At 36.2% G+C, this 21,037-nt stretch overlaps 1 protein-coding gene across 3 annotated transcripts in view; it reads left to right on the forward strand.

Annotated features, from left to right (window-relative positions):
* Ppp4r1 (protein phosphatase 4 regulatory subunit 1) overlaps window positions 1-21,037 on the forward strand; it is a 77,910-nt gene that overhangs the window by 21,389 nt on the left and 35,484 nt on the right. For all 3 annotated transcript variants that reach the window (XM_074070420.1, XM_074070421.1, XM_074070422.1), the window contains exons 4-10: window positions 1,012-1,118; window positions 5,789-5,931; window positions 6,403-6,549; window positions 9,426-9,533; window positions 9,792-9,857; window positions 10,483-10,641; window positions 18,504-18,628. In XM_074070420.1, coding sequence (XP_073926521.1) covers window positions 1,012-1,118; window positions 5,789-5,931; window positions 6,403-6,549; window positions 9,426-9,533; window positions 9,792-9,857; window positions 10,483-10,641; window positions 18,504-18,628 — 855 coding nt within the window. The remainder of the gene's footprint in view (window positions 1-1,011; window positions 1,119-5,788; window positions 5,932-6,402; window positions 6,550-9,425; window positions 9,534-9,791; window positions 9,858-10,482; window positions 10,642-18,503; window positions 18,629-21,037) is intronic.

Raw genomic sequence — 21,037 nt, forward strand, 5'->3', positions numbered from 1 at the left:
GGACCTGCATTGGACATATTTACTCCTTAATCCTAGTAAGCACACACCATCTCATTTTCTTTCTTTGCTTTTTTGGCAAGAAAAAAATTGCCTTTTTTTGCCATTGGGCATAGTTTTGGTACTTATGTAAATTGCTTCACCAGAGGTCATGGTATGCCTACTGTGTGCCAGATGTGCTTAGAACACAGAGCAGTGTGACCCAGATCTAGCATTCCTCCTAATAACTGGTTTTTCCAGCTGTGGTCTCTACACCACTGTAGCAGACTTTTCTGGGAAATCAAAAAGCCTTTGAGTATACTCATACTAATAAACACAACATTTTGTACAATGAGGAGTAAAAAATATTTCATTTTGGAAGTTTTTCATCAAAATAAATCTAAGAACATTATTTTGCGCCATTTATGATAACATTTTAGGATTAATAAAATTTTAAATATTTTAGAATAAATTAAGAGATGGAAAGGGCTATAAAATTTTTAAGTAAATACAAAATTCTTTATGTATGCTTTACTTGTGAAAAAATATTGTGGTTATTGAAGGAAACTGTTCAAAATGAATTTCCAGTAACTTTAGAAATTTGTCAGATCAGTTAGATGAAGATAAAAAAATAGTTCTTATTCAATCTCATCTGTAGAATCAGTATTGGCATTTGCCACATAGGTAATTACAAGTTTAATATGTTGTAAAATGCAATAAGAAAAAAGTTGTCTTTAAAAAACATATGGAGCTGGATGCTAGTGGCTCATGCCTGTTATCCTAGCTATTTGGGAGGCTGAGATCAGGAGGATCACAGTTCAAGGCCAACCCAGGCAAATAGTTTGTGAGACTCCATCTCCAAAATAACCACAGCAAAATGGACTGGAGACATTATGCAAGTGGTGGAGCACCTGCTTTGCAAATGCAAAGCTGTGAATTTAAAAACTCTACTCCCACCAGAAAAAAAAAGTATGGATTCTGTCTTTTAAAATTCTAATACCACAAAACCCAGTCTAATTTTCTTTTTCTGTGTAGACAAATGGTGGCCCGGAGTTTGCTGGATACGTTGAGGGAAGTCTGCGATGATGAAAGAGATTGTATTGCTGTTTTGGAAAGAATTAGCAGATTAGCTGACGATTCAGGTATGTTCATACAGAGAAAACAAATTTACTGTTCTTAGAAAGATATTATTTACAAAACTTGTTTCTAAAACTAAGGGAACAATTAGTGTGATACAAAATTTCTTTAAAAGATTTCCAGTGGACCAGGCATGGTGGCACACATACCTAACATTCCTAGCACGGGGGTGGTTGAAGCAGGAGACTCAAAACCTAGCACAGGAGTGGTTGAAGCAGGAGACTCAAGAGTTTGAGGCCAGCCTGTGCTACGAGATCCTGTCTCAAAACAAAAAACAAAAAAATTTTTTTTTTAAACATAAATGATCAAACCCACTACTAATAAGAAAAAAATCTATTACTAAGAACAAACAGTTTATAGTAGGCCCCTTTCATTTAATTTTGGAAATTTCTCATCAAAATCTAAGAACATTATTTTACAACATTTATGCTGACATTTTAGGAGTAATAAAATTTTAAATACTTTAGAATAAATTAAGAGATGGAAAGGGCTATAAAAATTTTGAGTAGATATAAAATGCTTTATGCTTTACTTGCAAAAAAATTAATCAGTCATTTATAAAAAAAAAAAAAAAGAAAAGCTGGTTTATTATTAAAATATTAATGACAGGAAAGTCTCCTTAAGAAAGACGTCAACTTGAATTGAAAATTAGAGAATGATAATGTTGATATTTAAGATGTGGATTTTTTTTTTTTTTTTTTTTTTTTACTGTGGTAAGGTATATATAAGACATACTGTTTTTAAGGTAAAACAAAGCTTTAAGCACGTTTTAATTCTTATTTGTAAAATAATCCAGAAATAAATTTCAAAATCTTTTTCTCTTAAATCCATTATCTCTTTATTTAATACGGTTTTTTATGTCTGACAAACACTTAGGCATGTCAGTTAAGTCTCAACTTTCAATTTTTAGATGAACTTCTGGTAAGAAATTGGGAATATATTAACTATTTGCATAAGCCCTAAATTTTTAAGATTTTCTTAAGGGTATATAGAACATGTATAAGTTTACTAATCTGTTTTTGCATACTTAATTATCCTTGTATATGATTATTCTATATGTTAAGAAGGGTTCTTCAAGTACAATTTTTACTTGAGTTAAGTAACAGTTTCGTTAAATGACAGTTGGTGTTGGATTTGATAGAATGATGAGGGCATACATGGGGCAAGAAAAGACAGGTTTAGAAGCTTGAGAAGTTATGATGGTGGCCCCTTTGGCCATCAGGGAGGAGTTTGCTGAAATTAGAGAGCATGTGAGGGCTAGGTTATTATAAAGGTTTGTAATAGGCCAGACTAGAGAGTTGATATAAGTTGACTTGATGAAAAGAGATGGGTGACAAGAAGACTAATTGGGAGGTTGAATTGTTTGAAAAAATTGAAGTGTGAGGAGCTATTCCAGACCTACCTCAGTATTTGCAATGAGGAAGAGCCAAGATGACCCTGGTATTTCCTAGTGGTTAGTCTGATTGTAATGTCCATGTAAGGTGATGACTATTGTAGAAACTAGTAGCTGATAGTTTTAATACTATTCCATTTCTTACTGTTGAGAAATCTGCTAGTTAATTTTGTGTCTTTGTAGGTAATCTTGTTTGTTTTTCTTAAAGCTTTTAAAGCCTTCCTTGCTGTTCTGCAGTTTCGTTGTGTTGTTTAGGTACAAATATATTCTACTTAGGATTTGGCCTGCTTCTTGAATCTGAGGATTTTTATCTTTCAGTCCAATAGGGGAAATTTCATCCTTTAACATTTGAATATTGCCTTTCCTCCATCTTAAAATCTTTTCTAAGTTTATTTTTTGTTTGAGTAGGTATTTTTTTATATGGTTAAGAAATATGGAGCTCTTGGTAGATAAATACATTATATTTTCCATTGCTTTTGAGTATTCTTATTATTCTATCCTTTATCTCCCATCTGGATTTTGGTAATTTCTCTCAGCAAAGTATTTGCTACCAAAGCCTAACCTGCCATCTGACCATTTAATTTTTCCTTGCTGATAACTTCATATTTTCATTTTCAGTAATTTTAGGTGCTTTGTTTTCAGATCTTCTTGGGTTTTCTTGCCTTATTAGGCTCTTTGTTCTTTTTTTCCCTCTTTACCATGTTTTTAAAATAGAATGTTTAAAATGATTAAAACTTCCACAAATTGCTTGTAATAATTGCTGAAGTGCTTGGTGTTATTGTCCTTCCCTTGTGTCTTAATCTTTTTGCTGTAGTATCACATCCTTGTCATTTTCCTTGTCTGTTTTGATTGTGAGTTAATTAGTGGACTTCATAGAAATTTGTTACTTGGTTCAGCCTTCATGATGAGAGTGTCCCCTACAAGTGGCTTACAGTCAATTTTCCAGATTTTAGGACTGTTAGCAACTTGGAGTGCTTTTATGTGAATTTTCTGGTGTGTATAAATGTGGTGTGTATGTATTTTTATTATGTTGGATGGAGAGAGGCAGTTCTCAAACTAATGCTGAATGTGTAGGTTTGGAACCCAGTCCAAGTATATGTCTAGAGTTTCAGAAGTAACTTTCTTAAAGCAGATTTGGTTTAATATTGAACCAAACACACTATAAAAAGTATGTGAATTGTAAGTATTCAACCTCATGAAGTTTCACATAGTGAAAAACTAGAACTAACACCCTAGAAAACATCTAAGGAGAAATTAGTGTATCTCCTAATTTCCATTTCACTCCTCTTCCCCAAAGGTAAGTACCATTGATCACTGAAGTATAGATTAGTTTGCCTGTCCAAACTTACAGAATCATACTTAATGTATTCTTTCCTGTCTTGTTCTCTGTATTTCTGAGGCTTGTTCCTATCATTGAATGTGGATGTAGTTTTTGACTTACTCAGTTGTTTTACCAGTAGTCTCTTACATGCTGCCTCCTGTAACTAAGTTATCCGTTGTCCTGTTATGAACATGTGAATTATGATAGTTTGAGGCTATCAATGCTGTTGAGAGCCAAGAAGGCCTGTGGAGCACAGGCACACACATTTCTGTGGCTATACACTTAGAAATAAATAGGTCAGTAGTTCGTAAGATATGTAGAGATTTATCCTTAATAGATGTTCTGTAGTTTTCCAGTGGTATAACTTGTGTAGTCCCATCAGCAGTATATGTGAATTCCTGTTGTTTCACATCTTCACTAACACCTATTTTTTGCCACAAGGGAATGGATGGGTATGTAGTGATATCTCATTGTAGTTTTAACTTAGTGACTAGTGAAATTGAGTGCCTGGTTGTGTGCTTATTAAGGCTACTTAGGTCTGTCTTCATTTTTGAAATGTCTGTTCAAGTCTTTCCCTACTTTTTATAATTTGGCAAGTTTTTTCTTACAGATTTTCAGGAATTCTTTATTTTAGATATGAGCCCAGTATCATATATGTGTTTTTAAAAAAATAGATGGAACAAATGAAACTCCCAAGTTCAAACCCCAGTCCCAGCAACAAGTATGCGCCACCATGCACAGCTACTTTTTAAGTTAGATTTTTATTATTCAAAACAGAAGCACTCTATTAAATACTGTCTAACTTTATGTGTAGTAATAGTATAGAAATTGCAGATAGTGGTTTGTTGCTAAGATTCTTAGCTTTGTAAGATACTAAGATTTTCCATTGATAGCTTCATTAATTTTCTTTGTTGAGATCTTAAATTCCAGTGGAGGCATTCATGCACATTTGCTTTAGGTAACTTTCATAATGCAGTCACTAATAGGTTCCAAAGCTCTAGGAGGCCTGCTGTGAATTGATGCGGGTATTCCCTCACATCTGGCTCAGTTACTTAGATGACTCTGCGAGTTGTCTGTTCATATCTTTATTTCCTTTCTTATGTTCGCTTGAACACTGAGTTCTTTGTATATTTGACTTAATGCTTTGGTATACAGATTTCTTCCTAGGCTGTTTGCCCTGTTAACTGAATGTGGCATCTGTTATCGATAATGAAGTTGTTACAAAGTGAAATTAGTTTTTAGGTTTTTGGTTTTGTTTTTCTACCGTAAGAATGAACATTTCTTCTAATATTATCATTTAGTGCTTTGAGTTTTTTTTTTTAAGTTTGAAACTATTTCACTTGGAATTTATGTATGGGATTTTTTTTTTTCCTCTTTAACCCCCTGCTCATATAATTAGCTGATTTTCCTGCCATTATTTATTGGATAGTCCATATTTTTGAAACCCAGAGATTTGAAATGCCATGTTTATAACATTTAAATTTGCCATATACACTTGAGTTATTTTAGTATTTTAAAAAATCCATTTGACTCCTTTAATACTCATAATACTGATTTTTCTTCTTTTTAGTCTGAGTTAAAATGGGGTCATAAATCTGCATAGACTATTGAGATTAAGAGCCAGTCATTATAACTTGTCCTAGGAGGTTTTTAGATCATGATAGATAGTGTCATATTATAGTGCTGATGTAAAAATTGGATTATTTAGCCTTCGGCACAATGTAGCACTGTTGTAAGTGATGAATAAATGTATTCATTGCAAGAAATTATTAGGTACTTAGTGCATCTTTTGAATAATAGAAGCCCAGGCTGGGGGTCATTTCCTCCTTTAGTTCATTATTGTGTGAAGGACTGCAAGGTTGAGAACATTTTTGTAAATCCTTTCTATGCTGAGGTAAAAGCCCAGATAAAGATGGTTAACTGCAGAGAAGTGTTTGCTTACATTGCTGTTGTTTCAATAGAACCAACTGTGAGAGCAGAGCTGATGGAACAGGTGCCTCACATTGCATTGTTTTGCCAAGAAAACCGGCCTTCAATACCATATGCTTTTTCCAAATACTTGCTACCTATTGTGGTTAGATATCTTGCAGATCAGAATAACCAGGTAAGAGTTCCATTTTCTTGTTCTTAAAGGAGTTTTATGTAGCATAATGTATGTGGAATGGCCTGGCCTCTGTGATTTCATTTGAATATTTTTTCTGGTGTTACTTCATTATTGTTTTCTCAGAAATGATCAGTTGTCTTAGGTAAGGTCCTTAAGAATCTGATAGATATATTAGGTCTTTTTAATGCCACTTACAGATGGCTAGTAACACTCCCCTGCTAGGTGTCCCTCAGAATGTTACTTTGTGTGAGACATCTTTAAGACAGTGGCTTTTTGTGTTCCACTTTTCTATTACAACACTACCAGATTCTGTCTTTGTAATGGCTAGAGAAAGTAGCCTCAAACATTTATTTGCAAGGTTTTACAAGTTAAGAATTTATTTATGTTGAGATGAGAATTCTTCAAGTTTGTAAAGCACAAGTTTATAATATTGTGTTTGTAACTTGTTTATATTACTGTGTTTTTTCCTAGGTGAGGAAAACAAGTCAGGCAGCTTTGCTGGCTCTACTGGAGCAGGAACTGATTGAGCGATTTGACGTGGAGACCAAAGTTTGTCCTGTGCTCATAGAGCTGACTGCCCCAGACAGCAATGACGATGTGAAAACAGAAGCTGTGGCTGTGAGTAGAAGGGCATGTCTCCATTGAGGCAAAACGTGATTGATAACAGAGTGTTACGTGCCGGGGTTGAGGCACAGGCCAGAGAAGTGCCTCGTGAGGCAGCTGAATGATGAGCCAAATCAGTATATAAAATAGGATTTATTAGCGGGAAAGGAAAGGCTACAGCTAGAGCAGTGCAGCGGAGCCTGGAAGCCAGTAACTCCCTTGCTCAAGTGAAGGCTGGGGTTTTTATGGACGTTCTAACTCTGGGTTAGGTGGGGTTTTCTCATTGGCCATGGATTCACGGGCTTTCTTAGATGAACTGGTCTGTTTGCCCCTTACTGGTAGGGGGCGGGGACGGGGAACAACCTTGAGAGCATTTTGCTCATCAGCCCTGTGGCAGATTTATCAGACTGTGTATCTCTCCTTTAGGATGCAGGAATGCAGGCCTCCATCTCCTCAGGATGTAGGAATGATAGTGCTCTCCATGGGGGATGGGATACTCACTCATCTAGACCCAACAGAAGTACTCATCAACTGTTAAACTAGTTTATCTTGGATTAAAGTAGTTTATCTGTTAAAGTACTCACAATTATTTGAAATACAGTGCAGCAGTAGGAAGGGGCATAAAGATTTCCAAGAGAAAAGGGGTATCTTCACACAGTACAAGAAGTAACTGTTAATCATTATTATGTTAAAATGGAAAAATAAGGTGGTTATTACCAGTACAATTAAATTTTAAAAAGGCCATATTGAATGAAGAAGAATTTGATGAGTTTCTGTTGAGCATTTTTCTAGGCACTGTGTGAGAACAGTGGAAGTAAAAAAGAAAAAGAACTTAGCATTGCCTTTGACACTATTGTCTTCGGAGAAAAGATAGTCATGCAGGCAATTTTACTTTGATGTGTGTAAATCGGTGATGATTATTAGAATATGCAGATTAAGTCACTATGCCTATAACAAAGTTAAATGTAGTAGTTTTTTTGGACATAGTTAGCAAATATTCTAACTACTGAAAGTCATTGTAAATAGGGTATGAGTTATTATCTAGTAATATACATGATGATTCATGTCTATGGTTCCTGAGTTCAGATAGTATGAATTCTGATAGTAAAATAGAAAAGTAATGATAAATTAAGCTCTACCTACTTCTAAGACATTTTTTTTTTTTTTAATGTCAGAAACTTGTCAGTACAGAAAAGCTGTTTGGGCACAACTGTTGGTTTATATTAACCAGAGTCTAACCTGGTGGTGTATTTTAACTTTTGGTGGGATTTAAGATTAATGAAGTATTATAACAAATATCCAGCACTGGTGGGAAGTCATCGTTCTCACAGTTGGTTATGTTTATTTTAGGAATAATTTATCACTAAATTATAGTGATCCAGCGTAACTCTAGACTTTTAGATAGCGCTTTACGTAATTGTTGGAAGGGGTCTGGGAGATGTAGGCATTGTCTCCAGTTCTGGTGCTGAGGTCTTGGTAGGAGGTCCATTTGAGCTATCCATGAACCTGGTAGACCCATCTCTCCATCTATTTAAGTATTTGATTGCATTCTCTGTTTTGTAGTTTTCAACAGAAAGTTCCTGTGTGTAGTTTTCTTAGATCTCATGGTTTTGGGGGGTTTTTTTGGTGATACTGGAATTTGAGCTCAGGGCCTCATGCTTGCTAGGCAAACAGGTTCTCTACGGTTTGAGCCATGCCCCCAGCTCTTTTTGTTTTAGTTATTTTTCAGAGAGAGACTCACATTTTTGCCCTGGGTCACCCTCAGACTGTGATCCACCTGCTTACACCTCCTGTGTAGCTGGAATTACAGGTATCTGCTACTGTGCCTGGGTTATTGGTTGAGTTAGGAGCTCTCACTTTTTTGCCTGAGCTGGCCTCAAGCCATGATCCTCCCAACCTCTACCTCTGGAGTAGCTGAGCCATTACACTCAGCCCAGATTTTTGTGGTGGGTTTTTTTGGTGGGACTAGAGTTTGAACTTGGCTTCAAGCTTACAAAGCAGACTCTCTACCACTTAAGCCACACCTCCAGTCTATTTTTCTATGTTTATTTTGGAGGAGGGGATCTCACAAACTATTTGCTCAGGTTTGCAAGGAACAATGATCCTCCCAGTCCCAGCCTCCCAAGTAGCTAGGATTATAGGCATGAGCCACTGGTGCCTGGCTCACATTTTTTGTTCTTTAACATTCTGATACTTTATTTTTTTAAACTTTCCAGTTGTTCATTGCTAATTTACAGAAATACAGTAGGTTTTTGTATTCTGATACATAACCTGCAGCATTCTTTCTTACACTCCTTTTTCTGTTCTGGTGGCTTCTTGTAGATTTCTTTAGATTTTCTGTGTAGACAACCATATTGTATCATAAATGAATAAAGCGAGCTTGCTTTCTTTTCAGTTTGTATGCTTGTTACTTCTTGTCATACTACATAATCTAGGAATAGATACTATTGGAAATGACAGACACCAGATTTCTTTCTACATGAACTACGGAGGATATACTTCTATAATAGAGAACTACTTTTCAAATAAAGCTAGCCTTCCCCTGGTCTAGTGTCCTGTGTTAACTAAAACACATGTACAGTGGAATTGTGTCCCAAAACCAAGATTGCAAATCCATCGCAGGGTTCTGATGAGCTTCAGTTATCTTGGGCTGTGCAGGTTGAGGACTACTTATGTGTCATTTCTCCTTAGCAGTACTAAGCTGTCTGGCAGGTAATCTTTCCTTTTGAACAATCACTTTTTTTTAAACTAGAAAAATGCATATATTTTTCTTTACTTTTAAAGTTACCTGTCAAAGTGATTAAGCTTTATGAAATTATCAGATTTGATTGAAAAAAACCTTACATTACAGGTATTTTTCAATGTATTTTTCTTTTTTCTCTTTATTTTAGATAATGTGCAAGATGGCTCCCATGGTTGGGAAGGATATTACAGAACGTCTTATCCTCCCTAGGTTTTGCGAGATGTGCTGTGATTGTAGAATGTTTCATGTTCGAAAGGTATCTTTATAGTCAGTTTTTTCCACTTAAGAATACACAGATCTAACAATTGATGTATTGATATGTGAAATTTAATAGATTGAGTTTTAAAATTTTTTAATGTTTTATTTTTATTTTGCTGTACTATAGATCTAACCCAGGGCCTTGGGCATGCTAGGCAAGCAGTCTACCAATGAAGAGCTACATACCCAGCTCAGTAGATTGTTTTTAAGGAACTCTATCTGTAATATTTTGAATTGTCAATATTTTTGTTGTCAGGTCTGTGCTGCCAATTTTGGAGATATTTGCAGTGTAGTTGGCCAGCAAGCTACCGAGGAAATGTTGGTAAGTATTCCAGGTATAATAATCTCAGGTGTAATGCAAGAGCAAGCAACATGTTACAAAATAACACATGAAGTTTGAAATGCAAACATTTACCTCAAATTTTATTGACATAGTCCCATGAGTGTAAGCCAGAATAATGACTTTGAGTTTCGAACTTTAAATTTCTGCAATCTGGGTACTTGAATTGTACTTTTATGAGGCTGGTGTGTTAAAATAGGTATGAGAAGCATTGATTTATTGATACCTTCTCCATTTCTATTGGTAAATAAATTCTAATTTATTCAACTGAATCTTTAATTTTATTGCAACCCTTCAGTATTTTGGTGGCACTTTAAATCTGCAGTTTCAAGTAGCACCCAGGGTATGCTTGATGTACAAGTTCATACAGTTTCTGAAAATATCTGTTACACAAAATAAGTTCAGGTAAAGCTCTTGGATAACATTAAGCTATGTTTGTAGAGAATATTTTTACATTTTCATAGTTAATTATGCATTAGATGTGATTCATTAGAAATTACTGAGTATTGTTAAATAGGATTTCTGCTTTTTAAAGAAAATCCAATATTTAAAACAGAAAATGAAAGAGAAGTAACTGTGGAATCCTCCTCTCTTTGTCCTTGCGTAGCTGCCCAGGTTTTTCCAGCTGTGTTCTGACAATGTATGGGGAGTCCGGAAGGCATGTGCAGAGTGCTTCATGGCAGTTTCATGTGCAACATGTCAAGAAATCCGACGGACCAAGCTATCAGCACTATTCATTAACTTGATCAGTGATCCCTCACGTTGGGTAGGGTTTTATCATTTTCTAAAATAGTATATTTGAGTCTTTTTAAAGTAAATGTGATTTCATAATTTAAGAAATAATTTATAATTTGTCATACTTTTAAGAGTAGACAATAGAAAGGCTACTTACTAGCCTTTTGTTTTGTTTTTAGGCTGGGGTGTAACTTAGTAGAGCATACACAGGTTCTGGGTTGATCCCCAGCACAACATGCCAAAAAAAAAAAAAAGTTTGGTGTGTTTTTTTTTTTTTCAGTGGAGTTGGGTTTTGGACTCAGGGTTTTGCACTTGCAAAGCAGGTGCTCTGCTGCTTGAGCCACGCTCCAGCTCATTTTGCTGTGGTTATTTTGAAAATGGCATCTCTTGAACTATTTGAACAGACTGGCTCCTGGTGATCCTCCTAATCTCAGCCTTCCAAGTAGCGAGGATCACACATGTGAGCCACCATGGCCCAGCCAAGAGTTTGGGTTTATTGGTTCCCCCATAACCCTGTGGTATTGGACTGTAAACTCAGGGTCTTCAAGGCAGGTGCTCTACCACTTGAGCCATGCCTCCAACCATTTTTGCTTTAGATTATTTTTCAGATGTAACTGGGGCTGACCTTGGACTGTATTCTCCCACCTATGTGTCTGGGGTTGAAGGCATGTACCACCACGCCTACCTTACTTTATTTTGTTTGTTTTGTTTTTGGCTTTTTTTGCCTGTACTGCAGGGTTGGTAAACTCAGGGTCTCACACTTGGCTAGGTAGGTGCTCTACCACTTGACCCACTCCACCAAACCTTTTTTACAATCATTGCTTACTTTTGTGGTAGTGGAGTTTGAACTTGGGGCATTGTGTGCCTGCCAGGCAGGTGCTTTACCACTTGAACCATGCCCCCCTCTCTGCATTGGTTAGTTTTGAAATAGGATCTTGCTTCCTGCCCTGACTGGCCTAGATGTTGATCCTCCTGTTTGTGCATTGTAGATTTAGATATGATCAGATATGACCCTTTGATCATAGTGTAGAATTCTTTACTGTGCTATTAGATTCAGTTTACTAGTGAATTATTGAGGGATTGTATGTGTGTCATAAAAGATACTGTCTGTCCTTTTCTTATGAAACTTTCCTTGGTTTTGTTAATCAGGGTAATAATAGCCTCATAACTGAGTTTGAGATGTTTTCTCCTCTTCTGGTGTTTGAGTTTGTGAGAATGGGAATTAATTCTCCTTTAGATGTTTGGCAGAATTCACAAGTGAGGCCACTGGGTCCTTGACCTTTCTTTGTAGGTAGTTTTTTTTTTTTATTCATATGTACATACAAGGCTTGGGTCATTTCTCCTCCCTGCCCCCACCCCCTTCCTTACCACCCACTCTGCTCCCTCCCTCTCCCCCCTATCCCCTCAACCCAGCAGAAACTATTTTGCCATAATTTCTAATTTTGTCGTAGAGAGAGTATAAGCCATAATAGGAAGGAACAAGGGTTTTGCTGGTTGAGATAAGGATAGCTATACAGGGAGTTGACTCAAATTAATTTCCTGTGCGTGTGTGTTACCTTCTAGGTTAATTCTTTTTGATCTCACCTTTTCTCTAGTTCCTGGTCCCCTTTTCCTATTGGCCTCAGTTGCTTTTAAGGTATCTGCTTTAGTTTCTCTGCGTTAAAGGCAACAAATCCTAACTAATTTTTTAGGTGTCTTACCTATCCTCCCCCCTCGCTTATGTGCTCTCGCTTTTATCATGTGCTCATAGTCCAATTCCCTTGTTGTGTTTGCCCTTGATCTAATGTCCACATATGAGGGAGAACATATGATTTTTGGTCTCTTGGGCCACGCTAACCTCACTTAGAATGATGTTCTCCAATTCCATCCATTTACCAGCGAATGATAACATTTCGTTCTTCTTCATGGCTGCATAAAATTCCATTGTGTATAGATACCACATTTTCTTAATCCATTCGTCAGTGGTGGGGCATCTTGGCTGTTTCCATAACTTGGCTATTGTGAATAGTGCCGCAATAAACTTGGGTGTGCAGGTGCCTCTGGAGTAACCTGTGTCACAGTCTTTTGGGTATATCCCCAAGAGTGGTATTGCTGGATCAAATGGTAGATCAATGTCCAGCTTTTTAAGTAGCCTCCAAATTTTTTTCCAGAGTGGTTGTACTAGTTTACATTCCCACCAACAGTGTAAGAGGGTTCCTTTTTCCCCCGCATCCTCGCCAACACCTGTTGGTGGTGGTGTTACTAATGATGGCTATTCTAACAGGGGTGAGGTGGAATCTTAGTGTGGTTTTGATTTGCATTTCCTTTATTGCTAGAGATGGTGAGCACTTTTTCATGTGTTTTTTGGCCATTTGAATTTCTTCTTTTGAGAAAGTTCTGTTTAGTTCACTTGCCCATTTCTTTATTGGTTCATTAGTTTTGGGAGAATTTAGTTTTTTAAGTTCCCTATATATTCTGGTTATCAGTCCTTTGTCTGATGTATAGCTGGCAAATATTTTCTCCCACTCTGTGGGTGTTCTCTTCAGTTTAGAGACCATTTCTTTTGATGAACAGAAGCTTTTTAGCTTTATGAGGTCCCATTTATCTATGCTATCTCTTAGTTGCTGTGCTGCTGGGGTTTCGTTGAGAAAGTTCTTACCTATACCTACTAACTCCAGAGTATTTCCTACTCTTTCCTGTATTAACTTTAGAGTTTGTGGTCCTTGATCCATTTTGAGTTAATCTTGGTATAGGGTGATATACATGGATCTAGTTTCAGTTTTTTGCAGACTGCTAACCAGTCTTCCCAGCAGTTTTTGTTGAAGAGGCTGCTATTTCTCCATCGTATATTTTTAGCTCCTTTGTCAAAGACAAGTTGGTTATAGTTGTGTGGCTTCATATCTGGGTCCTCTATTCTGTTCCACTGGTCTTCATGTCTGTTTCTATGCCAGTATCATGCTGTTTTTATTGTTACTGCTTTGTAATATAGTTTGAAGTCAGGTATCGTGATACCTCCTGCATTGTTCTTTTGTCTGAGTATTGCCTTGGCTAATCGTGGCTTCCTGTATTTCCATATAAATTTCATGGTAGATTTTTCGATCTCTTTAATGAATGTCATTGGAATTTTGATGGGAATTGCATTAAACATGTAGATTACTTTGGGGAGTATCGACATTTTTACTATGTTGATTCTACCAATCCATGAGCATGGGAGATCTCTCCACTTTCTATAGACTTCCTCAATCTCTTTCTTCAGAAGTGTATAGTTTTCCTTGTCTTTCACATCTTTTGTTAGGTTTACACCTAGGTATTTGATTTTTTTGAGACTATTGTAAATGGAATTGTTTTCATACATTCTTTTTCCGTTTGCTCATTGTTAGTGTATAGAAATGCTAATGATTTTTCTATGTTGATTTTATATTCTGCTACCTTGCTATAGCTATTGATGATGTCTAGAAGCTTCTGAGTAGAGTTTTTTGGGTCTTTAAGGTATAGGATCATGTCGTCTGCAAATAGGGATATTTTGACAGTTTCTTTACCTATTTGTATTCCTTTTATTCCTTCTTCTTGCCTAATTGCTCTGGCTAGGAATTCCAGTACTGTGTTGAATAGGAGTGGAGATAGTGGGCATCCTTGTCTGGTTCCTGATTTTAGAGGGAATGGTTTCAGTTTTTCTCTGTTAAGTATAATGCTGGCTGTAGGTTTGTCATATATAGCTTTTATAATGTTGAGGTAGTTTCCTTCTATTCCTAGTTTTCTTAGAGCTTTTATCATGAAATGGTGTTGGATCTTATCAAAGGCTTTTTCTGCATCTATTGAGATGATCAAGTGGTTTTTGTCTTTGCTTCTGTTAATGTGGTTTATTACGTTTATTGATTTTCGTATGTTGAACCACCCCTGCATCCCTGGGATGAAGCCTACTTGGTCGTTGTGAATAATCTTTTTGATGTGTTGTTGAATTCAGTTTGCCATTATTTTGTTGAGGATTTTTGCATTAGTGTTCATTAAGGATATTGGCCTATAGTTCTCCTTTTTGGAGGTGTCTTTGCCTGGTTTTGGGATAAGTGTAATACTGGCTTCATAAAATGTGTGTGGCAGTTTTCCTTCCCTTTGTATTTCATGGAACAGTTTAAGGAGGGTTGGTATCAGTTCTTCTTTAAAGGTCTGATAGAATTCAGCAGAGAATCCATCAGGTCCTGGACTTTTCTTTTTGGGGAGACTCTTGATTGCTGCTTCAATTTCATTTTGTGTTATAGATCTATTCAGGTGATTAATTTCCTCTTGGTTCAGTTTTGGATGGTCATATGTATCTAGAAATCTGTCCATTTCTTTAAGATTTTCAAATTTATTTGAATATAGGTTCTCAAAGTAGTCTCTGATGATTTCCTGGACTTCCATGGTGTTTGTTGTTATCTCCCCTTTTGCATTCCTAATTCTACTAATTTGGGTTTTTTCTCTCCTCATTTTAGTCAGGTTTGCCAGGGGTCTATCGGTCTTGTTTATTTTTTCAAAGAACCAACTTTTTTTTCATTAATTCTTTGTATGGTTTTTTTGGTTTCTATTTCGTTGATTTCAGCTCTTATTTTTATTATTTCTCTCCTTCTATTTGTTTTGGGATTTGCTTGTTCTTGTTTTTCTAGGAGTTTGAGATGTATCATTAGGTCATTGATTTGGGATCTTTCAGTCTTTTTAATATATGCACTCATGGCTATAAACTTTCCTCTCAGGACTGCCTTAGCTGTGTCCCATAGGTTCTGGTAGGTTGTGTTTTCATTTTCATTGACTTCCAGGAACTTTTTAATTTCCTCCTTTATTTCATCGATGATCCATTCTTCATTAAGTAATGAGTTATTTAGTTTCCAGCTGTTTGCATGTTTTTTGTCTTTACTTTTGTTGTTGAGTTCTACTTTTACTGCATTGTGATCAGATAGTATGCACGGTATAATTTCTATTTTCTTATATTTGCTGAGACTTGCTTTGTGCCCTAGGATATGATCTGTTTTTGAGAAGGTTTCATGGGTTGCTGAGAAGAATGTATATTGTGTAGAAGTTGGATGAAATGTTCTGTAGACATCAACTAGGTCCATTTGATCTATTGCATATTTTAGATCTTGGATTTCTTTATTGATTTTTTGTTTGGATGTCCTATCTATTGATGATAATGGGGTGTTAAAGTCTCCCACAACCACTGTGTTGGCGTTTATATATGCTTTTAGGTCTTTCAGGGTGTTTGATGAAATTGGGTTTGTTGACATTGGGTGCATATAGGTTGATAATTATTATTTCCTTTTGCTCTGTTTCCCCTTTTATTAGTATGGAATGTCCTTCTTTATCTCGTTTGATCAATGTAGGTTTGAAGTCTACTTTGTCAGAGATAAGTATTGCTACTCCTGCTTGTTTTCTGGGGCTATTGGCTTGGTAAATCTTCCAGCCTTTCATCCTTAGCCTATGCTTATTTCTGTCGGTGAGATGGGTCTCCTGTAAACAACAAATTGTTGGATCTTCCTTTTTAATCCATTTGGTCAAGTGGTGCCTTTTGATGGGTGAATTAAGTCCGTTAACATTAAGCGTTAGTACTGATAGGTCTGTGGTGATTCCTGTCATTTAGTTGTCTTAGTTGTTTGAAGGTTTGATTGTGTGTACCTCAGTTGAGGTTACTCTCTACTGTCCTGCTTTTTCTTTTCCTGTAGTTTGGTGCTGCCTGTCCTTTCATGGTTATGTTGGATTGCACTTTCTGCGTGCAGAATCCCTTGAAGAATCCTTTGTAGTGGTGGCTTTGTGGTCACATATTGTTTTAGTTTCTGGATGCGCATTACTGAGACTCACCAATGTCCCAAGAGCTGAGAGGTTCTGGTCCCCGCCCACCATCCCATGCAGCCGCAACAGGCACATGAGCCCAGGCAAATGTGGGGCCCAATGGACTGGGGGATGCACAGGAGCTACTGAGGACCCTGTTCTCGGCTACAGCAACCCGGAAACGCTCTCCAACAGCAGTAGACGCAGACGTGGGCCCGAGCCCATTCCCGAGAGACCCCCGGTCCCGCCGGGAACCCCAGCCAAGGAGCCCGCAGAGGGCCCACTAAGAACGGCTGCCGCCATGTTACCTGGCTTCGCACATCTATAGGTAGTTTTAAAATTACTAAATAGATTAGGTTTTCTATGGCCTTCACTGGGAACAAGTTTGGCGATTTGACAATATTGAGAAAATAATAAACTCAGACAAGTAACTTTTTATGTTATTATGGAGGTAATGTTCATTGACTTACAAAGGGGTAAAAACCCTGAGTTAGCACTTAAACATTTTCCCCTATGAAGCATATAATTCTAGCCTTTTTAAAAGTCAACTGAATCATATTTGTGGGTTTTTTTGTTTTGTTTTTTTTGGCAATACTGGGCTTTGAACTCAGTCCTCATGCTAAGTATCATGTTTTCATATGTGCTTTTTCAAGTAGGTAAATTCTAATAGATCTGCATTATATTTATTTACATACATATATATGTGTGTGAAATTCACACATAAAGGTATTATTATCCTCCTTGCTAGAAAAAGGTTGCTAAACCTCAGAGAACTTGGTCTGTGGCACAATCAAGGATAAACAACATACCAGCTCTTCAATTTTTGTTGCCTTTTGTCAAGTTGTGTCCATCCTTATTTCCTCCCATAAAACAAGCTCCCTTTGTATGTTTTGCTTTTAAAAATCCTGATTTAATAAATACAGGTATACAATATCAAGTAAAATTCTAAAACCACCTTCCCCCCACATGTGACATTTATTAATAATAGTAGTATATGCTTCCAGGTCTTGGTGAATATATTTAGAGTTTTCCAGTGGGTATCAGTCCAGTTCTGATACTTCTGGCCTGCCTCCTTGTAGTGAACAAATTAATCTTTTCTACTTGAAAACATTAAATGTATTTGTCACATTTGTTTGATTTTATTGCTTTATATTTTCTGTTTGTTGGTCTTGGTTCTCTTTATTCTTTTGGTTCTTGGGAATACAGCAAGACAGTCTAAAAATTTGTTTTATGCAAATGTTTTGTAGAATCTCATACTCAGATTATTGTGGTTTGAATATTCAAGCCAAAATAAAAAACAGTTGAAAATATAAAGGAGAAATTTTATATAAGTATATAAAGATTTTTAAAACTTTGGCTGGGCGCCTATGTCTCATGCCTATAATCCTTAGCTACTCAGGAGGCAGAGATCAGGAAGATTGTGGTTCAATGCCAACCCAGGCAAATAGTTTGCAAAAACTTATCTCGAAAAAACCCAACACAAAACAGGGATGGTGGAGTGAATCAAGTGGTAGAGTGCCTGCCAGACAAGCGTGAGGTCCCAAGTTCAAACTCCAGAACTCCCCAAACAATCTTTAAAACTTCTCTAAAGAATGATTTTTATAATTCAAAATCTGGATTTTTTTTTCCTAAAAGAAAAACATTATTATCCCAAACATACTGTGACTTTGATATATGAAAAGTGGATTAAATGGAAGGGGGGTTGGTTTAGGGGGTTTTTTGTGCTCTTTTGATTTTTTTATTGGGATTTGAACTCAGGACCTCACACTTACTAGGCAGGTGTCTTAACAACCTGAGCCACACATCCGCCCGCCTTTTTTGCTTTAGCTATTTTTTTTTTAGGTAGGATTTTATGTTTTTGTCAGGGGCTGATCTTCTACCAAGATAGCATCTTCCGTACATTCTCCTGTGATCACAGATGTGTGCCATCACTCCCAGCTTGTTGATTGAGATGAGGGTCTTCCTGACTTTTGCCCAGGCTTGCCTTGAACCTTGACCCTCATGATCTCTGTCTCCTGAATAACTGGTATTACAGGCATGAGCCACCATGCCCAGCCAAATATGTATGTGTTTTAAAAACCTCTTCACTTATGTTTTATTATTGCCCTTTCTTCCTAGGTTCGTCAAGCAGCTTTTCAATCTCTGGGACCTTTCATATCTACTTTTGCTAATCCATCTAGCTCAGGCCAATATTTTAAAGAAGAAAGCAAAAGTTCAGAAGATATGTCAGAAGGCAAAAATAGGTATAATTTTAAAACTTTGTTTTCCAGTTTTCCTATATGTGAACATTCTTTCCACCATTTGATAATAAATACTTTGTTTAGAGAGTTAACTACTTCAGAGCTTTATTTTAGATGAGATTAGACACATTCAAGGTTGGATGGCCATAGATCAGAATTTTATTTTAAATATATATGCTTGTAAACACTTCAGTTAATTATGTATTAAATGAGAAGCTGCATGTAATATACTTAGCTTGATGCCTGGTACATAGAAAATGGTGAATTTTATAGTTTTTGATAAGTTTATTTAATAAATTACATACCTAATAAACTGTTGGTATTTAGAAAATGCAGGTATTTAGAATTGCTCTGTGCAATTTAAAGTGTTTTTAAAAAAATTAATTGTGTTTAAGGAACAGAATCTAATTTAAGAATATATTTGCCTTTAAACGTAGTCCATTTCTGACAATCTTCCTTTCAATCTATTAATTTAATGTGTATTTTGAGTTCTCTGTGTATATGATGATAATTGTAATCTTGAGGCTGAACATTTACTGATTAGCCATAAGATACTTTGCTTATTAACTAAAGTAGCAATTTTAAGGTAACCAAATTTTCAAGTAAAGTCTGATTTTTATTCTTAAAAATTTTGGCATTAAAATAATTCATTTTCAATTGAATTTTAGTCCTTCGAATTTATTACAATAGTACTTGAGGGGAAGAAAACTATTTAGACCTAACTTAATGCATGGGAAATGTGCATAAACTTAAGAGGTTATGCACGTGAAATAATTTGAGTACATGTTTTTGTAAAAGTCCCTACTATACTGCTTGAGTTACCATAGTGTCTTGTCCTTCCCTTGTCGTGATGCTAATGGACATTTTCTTCTATAGGTCTTGATACTGTGGTATTTGCTTTCTTGGTGTTTTGACTTGGCAGTTCTTCCTTTCTTCTCTGCTGCCTTGTTTTACCTTTTTGCCCGTTCTCCTACTGTCCTGCTGAATAGCCAAACAAACCTGAGGTACTGTTTTTTGTAAAGGAAGAAAATCACTCCTAACCAGTCAGGTCTGCCTTTGCAGTGTGAAAGTAGTCATAGATGTCTGGAAACAGATGGCCTGGCTGTGTTCCAATAAAACCTTACTGATAAAAACAGCTGGTGTGGCTGTTAAGGCCATGTTTGCTGACTGGCATTATTGAAAAGCTATTTAAAGATAACTTAATTCTTTTTCATTGTAATGAGGTATGTTTTGTTATCAAGTCAGTATTACTTGTAGCATTGGCTTTTCGCTGTTATTACTAGACTATTGAATTTTGCTAATGGTGGTTGAGGGAAAAGACGGTTCCTGGGTAAGGAAGACATTGTATTATATATTATTAAAACTTTTGCATCTTTGACTTCCTAGTTTCCTCAAGGGCTAGTTCTATATATTAGTAAGCCTCAGAACCATTGGTTTTGTTGCCTTTGCTTAAAGACTACATTAGCTTTGGTTTTCAAGCTGTCTTAAAGCTGTCGTGCTGTTAAGAATGATTAATTGGTTGACTGATTGGTTGATTAATTATGTGAAAAATAACTGAGCACCTACTATGAACCACATGCTTCCAATTGAAAGGTAGAGCTCCGTTCCTATTCTCAAAGTCCTCTTAATTCCTTAGAATTCAGATTTCTCAAACAACTGTCTTACAAAGTAAGCTTATGACACTGTATTTCTACTACTGTTTTATGTTTGTATAGCCTTTCACCTGGCCCTAGAAGTCACTTAGTACTCTTGGAAGAATTTAATGATTATAAAAATACCTGACTTTATCAGAGTTAACCTTTCACTCACCCCAGATCAGGCTATTAATGCTTCTTTGAAAGTATTTATTGAAATGATTATGTTCTCTGAATGCACTGTGCTATTTGGGTTATCCCTGCCTTTTTGTACTTAACTACTCTCTGTTAGGAAGGTATCTTGTTTGGTTTGTACCTTCTTTTAACAGAGTGAATGTCAATGTGTTCACTGTCTCCAGACTCACTACCTCCCAGAGTCCTTTCCTGACTTTTCCAGGGAATTCGGAGCCTTTTGGTTTTGTTGTCAGTAGCATATTAGAACACATTTTTTCTTTTTTTTTAATTTTTGAGGTACTGGGGTTTGAACTCAAGGCCTCATGCTTGCCATAGACACATTTTTAATTATATCTTTCAAATTACATGTTTGCACATATCATGCAGTAGACTATAAATAGATGCAATCTCATTTTTGTCTTTTGTTTCTGCTCACCCCTCCACTGAGCCTGGCACAGTTGGTGCCTAATAAATCTCTTTTTTTTTTTTTTTTTTTTTAGTATTTAATTAAAAAAAATTTTTTTTTGTATTACTGTACTGGAGGTACATTGTGACATTTACAAAAATTCTTACAATATATCATAGTTGAATTCACTGTGCTTAA

The sequence above is a fragment of the Castor canadensis genome, chromosome 4, assembly GCF_047511655.1.
Source record: "Castor canadensis chromosome 4, mCasCan1.hap1v2, whole genome shotgun sequence".
Taxonomy (NCBI): domain Eukaryota; kingdom Metazoa; phylum Chordata; class Mammalia; order Rodentia; family Castoridae; genus Castor; species Castor canadensis.